General features: G+C 42.7%; 1 protein-coding gene across 4 annotated transcripts in view; it reads right to left on the bottom strand.

Annotated features, from left to right (window-relative positions):
* VAC14 (VAC14 component of PIKFYVE complex) overlaps nt 1–12,144 on the bottom strand; it is a 1,500,963-nt gene that overhangs the window by 1,192,514 nt on the left and 296,305 nt on the right. For all 4 annotated transcript variants that reach the window (XM_085639779.1, XM_085639781.1, XM_085639778.1 and 1 more), the window contains exon 5: nt 7,647–7,709. In XM_085639779.1, the coding sequence (XP_085495905.1) occupies nt 7,647–7,709 (63 nt within the window). The remainder of the gene's footprint in view (nt 1–7,646; nt 7,710–12,144) is intronic.

The following is a 12,144-nucleotide window of genomic DNA, read 5'->3' as shown; positions in this document are numbered from 1 at the left end:
GGACTCCTAGCAGTGGAACACGAATCCCCACACACCGGCCATCTTGAACATCTGGCTCGACGACGTGTACATTCATACGTCACTCACCCGGCGTTATTGCGTCACGCGAAGCTCCCCGGTCCTGCTCTTCTTTTGGGATCGCATCTATTTAGCGACAGTTTTAGGTACTCCTCAGCACTGCCCCTAAGTGCATGAAGGAAATTAAATGGTGAACTGTCCCGGTCTCTCTGTCCGTAGACATAAAGGAAGGGCTACGGTGTGCAGGTTCTTGCAGAGGAACTGGATGGCTTACTGGGAATGAAGTTATTAGATTGTGTTTATTCTGTTAATGATTTTTAAAAAAATCTAAATTGTGTCACGTATAAGTCGGTTCCAAACATTTTATTATATTTTTCAAATCCAGTACGACACAGGAAGGTATGTAATTATTATATGCTATTTACAATAGTAACATATTATACAAGCTCTCGCCATTGCGCAAAGGCAGCCGCATGTTTATATTTGCATCGCGCTTTCACTTTAAGTTAAAGGGCGATGCAAAAATAAACACGCGGCCGCCCTCGCCAAAGGCGACTGAAACAAGCTGTCGCCATTACGCAAATAATAAAAAAAGTGCTTCACCCAGTAATTAAAGGAGATCGTGTCAGGCCGCAAGGAAACGATCCAGTCCGGATGGGCGAGCCCAAAAGGAGACAGGCCAGTAACAAAGAAGCCTCGTTTTCAATGGGTAGCCAGCGTTTAGCATAAACGATGACGCCAGTCAATAGGAATGATGGGCGGGGCTTCAAGTCCCCTTCTGAAATCTACTCGATTAAATAAAGCCTCGCAGAGCGAGCAACGCATGCGCGCTGCAACGCAGGTCTGCGAGACCCAAAAAAACTACTTCATAGCTGCAGACAGCTCTATGGAGGAAGTCCCCAGTACTTACTTTCAAAGTAAAAGAGATCTCTCAGCTCTGCTCTAGCGGCACTTCTGAAGTCGGAGGGTTAATGTGGTCTGACTCTCTTTAGGGGTTTGCAAAGAACAAACATTTTTTGTAAAGCATAACATACTGGCAACGCCTTCAAGGTATTGCTCCGATCTTAGAACCAAAATGTGCAGAAACCCCAAAACACAATTTTTAATAGCCAGCTCTGAAAAGAGCCTATGGAAGTAATAGCCGGTGCTAACCTTGTTGCGCAGTAAAACCTAGGCTTCTAAAAGATGAATCATTCACCAACAACCATATGTAATTAGGTCGGAGCTTAATTTAACCCAAAAAAAAATGACTGCAGGTTCCGAAAGCTCTGCTCAGAAGTCTGCGGCCGGTGCCATTAATGTCAGTGCTCTGTGGAGTCTTGAATCCAATCCCAGACACCCCTTTCCCCTTTATGTCACTCTTGCAGGCTCGTTTTCTCCCTTAGTGTCGGTTTTTCACTCTTTCTACTATGTGTTTTTCCCTCTCTTGCTCTAGGTAAATGTCTGATGCTTAAAACAAAGTGCTGGTCCACAAAAATGAATGTTGGTGGCCCCACTGGCAACCACTGGCTCAAATTAAGCACTGATAAGAATACCCCACTGGGTATTATTTCCAGATATTTACTCCTGGAAACCTAAACCGAGTTTCGCAGCAAACGTTCTAATTTTTTGGAATTTACTGGAAATTTTAAGTACCACCTTTGGGAAGCTACAACTTCCCAGGAGTGGTGATAAAACTGTTAATCAAATTTGAAAGCAATTTTACATGCACCAATGTAACAGGTGTATGCAAACCTGGCTTTCTTGTGGCAATGGCGTGTTCAAATTGTTGTTTGCCTACTGTGAAATATATTTTCCCCTTGAGAGACGCTTCTCCCACATCCACTTAATTTTGGTGATGCTCTCCCCTCATTCCCACTCTAAATGCGGATTTACTCCAATCCTTCATACAAAAAAACTCACACTGTATCCATGGTGAAAACTATGGGATTTATTAAGGCGGACCAAGCATCCAATGATAAACTCTGGGCGTGAGGTGGGTGTGTTCAAACTCCACAGCGGAATTACAGCATGCCTTGCAGAGCAACGCATGCACGCTGCTTCTAGGCTCGACCTAAAAAGAATACAAGTATTAGTACTGAGATCCAGAAAAGTACCCGGAACTGGAAATAGGTCTTTATTCTGTCACATTTCTGTTATTTTTGTTAATTAAAGGCACTTATGTATAAATGTATTGTTTGATTAATTAAAATCATTACAATCATTTAAAACATCATAGTAGAATGTTTTAGATTGCTGTACGTTTCTGAAACATACATCTAATATTGCATAAAGTCAAAATAACCCCAACTAACAGCAAGAACCCAAAGTCTGCTTGTTCTTAGGGGGAAAAAAAGCCAAACAGCATCTGGCTCTGAGCAAGCGTACCAATACAAACATGCTTCCACTCACCCCTCTCATGAACAAAGACGCATTTGTGAGGACAGGAGGTGTGTGAAATTAACTGGGAAGTGGAGATCGGAAGGAGAGTGAATAGCAACACTCGTAGTCTTTCCCATCCAACCCAATGCCCACCTCATGGGTAATTTCTTCTGTTGGTGGGATGAGAGGGCTTGTGGACAGGATAGTGGAGTACTTTCTCATGGGGGATCAGTAGAAGGGAAACGGTGCTCAAAAGAAGTGCACACAGTATTTATCGTACAATAATATGGGTGCGGAGCTCATAAGGTAGGGAGATTTACCTCACTCCCCAATATGTGATCCATGATCACAAATTCAGTACAATCTTAGCCTCTGGCACACACTTATATAAAATGCATAACGTCCATTCAGATATGTTCCAAATTTCACTTTTATCTTTTTATTCTTTCAGCTTGCTGTTCAGTTGTTTTGTTCTTAGCCACAAAGCCAATACATGTTTATCACAAAAGGGGATTAACCCGTGATTTACTCAGGGCTAAAAGAAAACATATTCCATTGTAGTGTAACACCTTGGTTCATAGCCATTTACACCCATATTCTGGTGACATTGGTGTAAATCATTGCTTATTTCTAACGTTCCTGTTAGTGACATCCACCAAAGAAACCCTATAGTAGGCGAAGGATCTGACTACTGGAAAGAACAATGTACTCTTCCCACACTAAAACAAGCATTTGCAATGCAATAGGTCTCGCATTTGCTGGGGTTTGAGCTATTGGCAGTGTAAATGACAATGCCTATTATTTATGTGTTTTGAAAACTCCCAAAAGGTGCGTAAGCACACAACTTGTACTTATAGGGGCTTATTTACAAGCCTCTTGCACCACCGGCGCGTCACTTTTAAAATGGGAAGAAGTGACGTATCGGCGGCGCAAGGGGATTGTAAATAAGCTCCATAGTCCTTACTTACGAGAAGCAAGTCTGGCAGTAAAAGAGGAGCAGTTACTGCCAGCCTTGCTTCTCATAAGCAAGTTCTATAAGTACAAAGTGCACGTTTACGCACCCCTTGCAGGTTTTCAAAACACATATATAAAAGGCATTGCCATTTACAATACCAATAGCTCAAACTCTCGCAAATGCGAGACCTACTGCATTGCAAATGCTTGTTTTATTAGCGACCCTCACTTGTTCAGACACCTCAACAAAACACGTGAGATGCATTGACGCAGTACGTTTTAAAATCTCCCCTATCCTTCTATCCCCTTGCCTATTTTTTTCCTCTTGATTATGCTATGCTTTTGTACTCATATAATTCCTGTAACTAAGCTCCAGAAACTGATGTAACTTTGTAACCATGTTCCTCATGTAAAGCGCTCCGATACCTCCGGGTCTAGCCAGCGCTATATAAAACTCAATAAATAAATAAATTAAATGGTCTCAAGGAAGAGAACTACACTACAATTAGAGAAAATGTGAAGTGATCGATATATGAAAAGTTCTAAATGCCTAAAAAGATTCCAACTCAAACGTAGCTCACAAATGCATTGAACTAAAACTGCCCACTATCGCCAGTACCTCAATCTAGCGCTTTCAATTAAAATTCAAGACATTTCAACAGGTTTTTAAAGCGCACGCAAAGTGTTCATCTTTTTGGTCCATCTTAGATATCCTCGAATACAATAGTTTCCGCACAGCCTTGTCGCCATTCAACAAATCACAACAACAGAAAAAGTTTTCATCTTTAAAGACTCACCGGCTTAGGCAAAGAGGACTCATTCAGAACACCAACCTAGCCAGGAAGTAACCAGCTTCCTGGTTACTCAGGAGTAACAAGACTACTTGTCACGACCATGATGTGATAACACATGAACGATTAAAAAAGAAAAGAAAAACACAGTACAGGGACAGTGACGGCAGTGGAAAACATGCGCAATATTTAGGAAGGCTACGATCATACAGAGAATCGTGCACCTTTTTGCATACAAGAGAATAAAACCACGCATGCATATGTGCAATCAGAGGACAACAAGACACACAACATAACAAGAGAAAGCAACAACGAAAGTGACAAGCCTTTCAATTGCAGGACCCAAGCCATGCAACCCGGTATCACTAACTTCGGAAGCAGACTTATTTGGGAGTTACAAAAAAAAAAGTAAGTGGTATCACCCATTCACACAACCAGTCAAACCAAAATACCTTAAAAAATGCTACCTTTGCGTTTAACGTATGATCAATGAATGCTTTACCCTCTAACCAAATGTTATCTTCGCATTTACAGATTACTTTTTCACCCACCTGGAATGTATTTTTATTTCAGCTGACAGGAGATTTTTCCAGTCCATTAACACTTTCTTCTACCTCCCAGGGCGTTGATGCTCGTTATGGCAAAGTCTGTCCCGTTCCTGTATCACTAAACCCCCATCTGTTCCTCTTAATGTGCTGCCGCAGATATGCTTGTCTCTTTCTGAGCAACTGAAACAGTTTACAACCATCCCTGCTCGTGACTCATGCTATTACAACGAGTTACAGTCTTGCATGCCCCGTTCTTGGGATACTACAGTTCCCTCCAACCCAAGAAGTGTTTCTTCTCAGACTATTGATTGCCACTGTTCTGTCCACTACATTCTCATGCACTTAGTGCTGCTGGAACAATGTAAGCCTCTTCCCTGGACAACCAATGCAGATCTGGACTGTCTGTCCAAATGGCATGCAATGAACGGAGGTTAAAGCTTGCACTGTCCCATCTCACCCATGCCCCAAAATACCTCAGGCGCCTCGGCCGGCGTGAGCCCAGGTCAGGGGCAGGGGCAGCTGGACTCCTAGCAGTGGAACACGAATCCCCACACACCGGCCATCTTGAACATCTGGCTCGACGACGTGTACATTCATACGTCACTCACCCGGCGTTATTGCGTCACGCGAAGCTCCCCGGTCCTGCTCTTCTTTTGGGATCGCATCTATTTAGCGACAGTTTTAGGTACTCCTCAGCACTGCCCCTAAGTGCATGAAGGAAATTAAATGGTGAACTGTCCCGGTCTCTCTGTCCGTAGACATAAAGGAAGGGCTACGGTGTGCAGGTTCTTGCAGAGGAACTGGATGGCTTACTGGGAATGAAGTTATTAGATTGTGTTTATTCTGTTAATGATTTTTAAAAAAATCTAAATTGTGTCACGTATAAGTCGGTTCCAAACATTTTATTATATTTTTCAAATCCAGTACGACACAGGAAGGTATGTAATTATTATATGCTATTTACAATAGTAACATATTATACAAGCTCTCGCCATTGCGCAAAGGCAGCCGCATGTTTATATTTGCATCGCGCTTTCACTTTAAGTTAAAGGGCGATGCAAAAATAAACACGCGGCCGCCCTTGCCAAAGGCGACTGAAACAAGCTGTCGCCATTACGCAAATAATAAAAAAAGTGCTTCACCCAGTAATTAAAGGAGATCGTGTCAGGCCGCAAGGAAACGATCCAGTCCGGATGGGCGAGCCCAAAAGGAGACAGGCCAGTAACAAAGAAGCCTCGTTTTCAATGGGTAGCCAGCGTTTAGCATAAACGATGACGCCAGTCAATAGGAATGATGGGCGGGGCTTCAAGTCCCCTTCTGAAATCTACTCGATTAAATAAAGCCTCGCAGAGCGAGCAACGCATGCGCGCTGCAACGCAGGTCTGCGAGACCCAAAAAAACTACTTCATAGCTGCAGACAGCTCTATGGAGGAAGTCCCCAGTACTTACTTTCAAAGTAAAAGAGATCTCTCAGCTCTGCTCTAGCGGCACTTCTGAAGTCGGAGGGTTAATGTGGTCTGACTCTCTTTAGGGGTTTGCAAAGAACAAACATTTTTTGTAAAGCATAACATACTGGCAACGCCTTCAAGGTATTGCTCCGATCTTAGAACCAAAATGTGCAGAAACCCCAAAACACAATTTTTAATAGCCAGCTCTGAAAAGAGCCTATGGAAGTAATAGCCGGTGCTAACCTTGTTGCGCAGTAAAACCTAGGCTTCTAAAAGATGAATCATTCACCAACAACCATATGTAATTAGGTCGGAGCTTAATTTAACCCAAAAAAAAATGACTGCAGGTTCCGAAAGCTCTGCTCAGAAGTCTGCGGCCGGTGCCATTAATGTCAGTGCTCTGTGGAGTCTTGAATCCAATCCCAGACACCCCTTTCCCCTTTATGTCACTCTTGCAGGCTCGTTTTCTCCCTTAGTGACGGTTTTTCACTCTTTCTACTATGTGTTTTTCCCTCTCTTGCTCTAGGTAAATGTCTGATGCTTAAAACAAAGTGCTGGTCCACAAAAATGAATGTTGGTGGCCCCACTGGCAACCACTGGCTCAAATTAAGCACTGATAAGAATACCCCACTGGGTATTATTTCCAGATATTTACTCCTGGAAACCTAAACCGAGTTTCGCAGCAAACGTTCTAATTTTTTGGAATTTACTGGAAATTTTAAGTACCACCTTTGGGAAGCTACAACTTCCCAGGAGTGGTGATAAAACTGTTAATCAAATTTGAAAGCAATTTTACATGCACCAATGTAACAGGTGTATGCAAACCTGGCTTTCTTGTGGCAATGGCGTGTTCAAATTGTTGTTTGCCTACTGTGAAATATATTTTCCCCTTGAGAGACGCTTCTCCCACATCCACTTAATTTTGGTGATGCTCTCCCCTCATTCCCACTCTAAATGCGGATTTACTCCAATCCTTCATACAAAAAAACTCACACTGTATCCATGGTGGAATTGTGCACGTGAAAGATGTTTGAATATTTAAAAACTTGTGAGTTTTTAGATGTTCACTTACTTAGGAAGGTGTCCCTGCCACGGTACACCGACCCCCCATCTCTGGGGGGCAACTTGCAGATTTTAAATATTATTCCACGCTGTGTAATGTCAGGTGTGAGTAAATTATGTTACTAGTGTAAATTAAATTCACGTTTTATAAATACAAAATGTGAAATTATACTTGTAAAAAAACAAATATGGTGACTTCATATCACGCAAGAAAATAAAGTTTACGATTGAGATGTCATAAGGTGCGAGTAGAAAATGGGACGTAATTCTCATAAATGGAGGTATTTGAGTGTCCAAGTTCCACATAGATGGGCAAATACCTTTGTGGATCGGGGACCACTGAGAAGGAGACCCTTCCTTTTTTTCAAACAACCCCAAGGACACTTTGCACATGCTCATTATGGATAGGACAAGACAGCAGACTGTCACAGAGATGATGTTGATCTTCAGATAATGGGACCCACCTTTAAAAGTCTATCCAGAAGTTCTGAACCACTCTTCACGTTAGGGTCTGGATCAGCAGCAAGCTGAAATGAAAAAAACACAACTTAACTACATGGCAGAGCAAGTCACAAACAATATGCATGCACATACCTATTCAGTATGTACGCTACACCTGCTGCATTCCCACCTTTGGACAACCACAATTTGATAGATACTGCACCATAGCTTGCCGGAAGGACCTTCCAAGAACAAGGTACTTGTTGCAACAACCTTTCTAGGGTGGCGCAAACCTACAAAGATAACCTATACAGGAAAAACTAGCAATGCCAATAGGTCTGACTTATAACTTGAAACCTATAGGCCAAAAGTTGGCTGTTCCTTGTCACTCATCCCTGTCCTAATGCAGTGGTCTTTCACCTGAGGTTCGATTCCTGCTCATGGCGTCTCTGCCTGCTTAAAAATCAAATAATATGAACAAATTAATAAAGTGTATAGAAATAAGGAAATTAAAGGTAAAATTGAAAAGTTTAAAACGTTCTGTAAATGTGAAGGAACTGGAAATTGGAAAGCAATAATGAAGTAGGTGTCTTCAGACTGACTCATTAGAGCAGTGCAGGTGCGTCAAACAGAGTACAGCACGGATGATGGTGGCCTCAATTAAATTTAGAGCATTTCTAACCTCATCAATAAAGTGTTATTTTTCATGTGAAGTAATTATATTTTATATTTTGTATATTTGTGCTTGAATCTATATTTCTTTTATTCAACTTGTTATTATTACCGTTGTTTACAGTTTACAACCATTTACGGCAAAAACTTGGCAACAGTGTAACTTTGCAGCAATGTTTCAATGGTAAGTGATGTCATTTTTCAGGAGTCCACAAGCACACACGACAATCAAAGTAGGTAGATGGGGGGGGGCAGAGATAGCCCCCCACACTCGCACACCCTCAGCATTTGAATCTTATATCTCTATGCATTGTTCCAAGGTTCAAATCATCGGAACTGGGTATGCTGGGGTCCCCAGATTCCACTAATGACTCGGTGGTGTCCCTGGATTCCAACAAGGACTCCATGGAGGTCCCCAGATTCGAATATATTCAATTATAGTGGGTCTCCACGGAGGTCAAATGGTTAAGAAGCACTGCAGGAATGCTTACATTCATCCAACCCACTCATTGCATTCACCTACTTACCCAGCCACAATATGATACACAGACAAACTCAACATATAGCAGGCGTAATACTGCTCTCATGCAGGGCACATTTGTACCTTCCATGTCTCCAACATTACCCAGGATCCTAAGCGGGTTTGCCGAGTGTATCTCAGTGTGTCTGTCCATTATTTATCACGGCTCTATTTTGGATCTCAACAATATCAACTGACTTGTCACAGACCCTATATGGCTACTTTCAATAACCTGTTGACTGTTTGCATTTCTATGCTCTGACCAGTGACATTTTATGGATTTGGGGGGCCCTGGCCCAAACGTATTTGTGGGACTCCAGCTTGAAACAGCTCTGAATTTATGAACCAATGTCAGCTCTGTCCTGCACTCTTGGCCAGGTCACTGACAGTGCACAGACACACTCGTCCAAATTCTAAATGTAGTTACATCCAATATTCAAGGATAGGGACATGTTTTTTCAATCTTTTAACACAACTGCAGCTCACTAATATTACTCCAAACAATATTTGTGCCACCATCCCATCCCTCATATGTGAGGTTCTGTTTTGATGTAAAAAAAAAAAAAAAGGGTTTTTTATGGATGTTTCATGAAACAAACACAACTTTTCTCTGCAAACTGTCTGTAACAAGACTCTCACAGATCACCCAGATAAAAAAATAGGTCACATTGAAATTGTATTTAAAACAATCTGCTTAAGAATTATTCAAGGTCATCAGGGCCAGACTCTGCAGAACAGAGCTGGCTCTATCAAGAGCCCCCCTGAAAGGCTGGGGTCCTAGGCAGAGCCACTTTGCCCATGCCTTAAAACGTCTCTGGCTCCGTCCGTGCAATCCTGTGGACTTCCGCGGCTGTGAGGCCTGCTGCACTGTGCTAGGGTTGCCACGTTTACCCGAGAAAAAATACCAGCCTTTTGTAAACGTTTAAAGTGTTTGCAGAAGCCTGGTTATGATGCTTAAGTAGAAGTTTAAATATGAGCTTTAATACGTTTGAATAGTCTGGTTTCATATTTAACATGGACATTCTGTCTTTACTTTAATTAGCAGTCGGAGGTCCTTAAGGAAGCTATAGAACACATATTAAAGTTCTTTCCTTTTATAATGACTGTTTTAAGTCTGTACTGAAAAGAGGGAAATATACCGGCTTTGGTTGATTTCCCGAATGGTCATGCTGGTAAAAAACTGGCCAAGTGGGAACCTCATTGTGGCTTTTGCCAGGGGATCTTGCAGGCACGTGGCAGGGCACAGGTTAAGTTCGCACCCACCAGGTCAGCAGGCTAAGAAGTTAGCCTCTGGTGTTGCACGATGGTCAGCCGAGGGCGGCTACAAAACCCTATAGGAGCGAGTGGGACACAGACTTTAAACCCACGGAACTGCCACCTTTGAACAACACCTTTGCCTAACAAAAAATGAATGTGTGTCCTGATGCAACGTAACTGGTGCTATGTAAAGCGCTCTGATACCTGATTGGATTCGGGCCAAGTTCGCGGACTCAAGATGTACAACTGAGAAGTGCTACTGCCGGATAGTTATGCAAGAATAGCACAGAACATGAGAATCTGAGAAAGCCAAAGCTACTGTGCCACCGTGCTTTTATTGCAAGACTGGCCCTCCCTAATCAGGTGCAGAGTTGAGACTAATATATTCCTAAGTAAGGACCTCCAGAATCCCCATCAACCCTACTCACCAACCGGCACTACTCCACATACATTCTCATTGGGTTACAAGTAGTGCGTCTCTCTTAAGAAGCACTATAAAGGAATTACGCAGTGGGGGAATCCTGTCAAGAAGGGCAGGAGTGTTGCCAATAGGGTTAAGACCCAGAGGAAGACGTCCCTACATACAGGATCCCTCGAGGGGCTCCCGTCTATCCTCCATTCTTCACAAGTAGCCGTTCCCCCAAAGATTCATTCAGCGTAGCAATTCCATCTCCGGCTCTAGTTTAGGATACCACCCTTGAAGTTCAGAACTCCATGCAAAGGTCAGGGAGGTCCAAATAGGCAGAGTGGCGAGGAAGCTTCTCCTATTAGAGAGGAATGTAAAGGTTATGATTCCTCAAACCCTGCTCAAACACCCACCCTCAATAGAATCCCTAGCTCGAATAGAGGTATCCATGGACTGCTCAACAACACGCTCAGTAATAACCCTCTGAAAGATCATGATCTTTCGGGTGCACCGGCCTTTTTTTCCCCAGAGTGCTCTTTTAATCTTCTAGGCAAATTTGTCCAACTTTCTGATGTCTATCAAGCCCTACAGCGAGTACTTGAATCAATTTTAAAATTGGTGGAGAAGGCAACTATTAACTTGGACCATATTTTGGAAGTGCTCTTCCACAGGGTCTTCCACCACAGATCTATCCATTGACCTAACTCCAACGGCTAATTCAAAGCCACTTGCTGGACACGGTGAAAAACGCCCAGTGAGTTTTTAGGTCTAACATCCATTCGGGGAAACGCAGACCTTGCATAAACGTGGCAAGTGAAGCAGGCACACCATACCTCAAAAGATTTATTTCAATCAAAACCACCTCTATGGAATCAGGAAACCCTGATCCTGTTTTCTCGCTAAGGCAATGTTTTTCAGAGACCAAATCAGCCACTTCACTTCAAGCTGAAATGCCAGCTTCCTATTCAATGTTATGCAGTCACAGAAGGACCGTTTGGGTCTACAGGAGCAGAAAGCAAAAAAAGATAAATCTTACAGCAAGATACAAAAATAAAAAACTGAAGAAATCTGAAAAACAGATAATATTAAATTAACGCCAAAGGTCAACTACCCCCCTACAGTGCATAATGAGCAATAAAATGGTTTTCCAGGTCATCAAACATCACTCACAAACCGATTAATTATTTAATTACCATTTGGTAACGCTTTGTCTAGTGGATATGCTATCTAACTGCGGATTCCTCACCTTAGAATATTCCACAGTTACCAGAATGGATCCAGATTTTGGTTTGTAACAGTGCTGCCATGCACCACTAGATGGTGTCATGGGAATCTTCACTGGCTTTATTCCACCCAGGAAGTGACAGAGCAGAGCCGAATATAACAGACACTCCTTGGACAAATGTCATTTTCTTTTCCTTTTCTGCACCCTCTGATGCAGTGTGAACAACTGTTGGTTACAGTGTGATGAGTATTAACTAGGGATCTTTCTCGATCAATCATTCAATCAATAAGGGGTTTGTAAAGCACTGCTACTCACCTTTGAGGTTCTCAAGGCACTGAGGTGGGGAGGAGGCTGCTGATCCGTCTTGGCGTGGAGGTTCAGTCGAAGAGCCAGGTCTTGAGATCCTTCCTGAATTGGGTCAGCGACGGCCAATGCCTGAGG

Source organism: Triturus cristatus, chromosome 12 (assembly GCF_964204655.1).
Source record: "Triturus cristatus chromosome 12, aTriCri1.1, whole genome shotgun sequence".
NCBI lineage: Eukaryota > Metazoa > Chordata > Amphibia > Caudata > Salamandridae > Triturus > Triturus cristatus.
The sequence above is the reverse complement of the archived record's forward strand: the minus strand, read 5'-3'. Positions and strand labels throughout refer to the sequence as shown.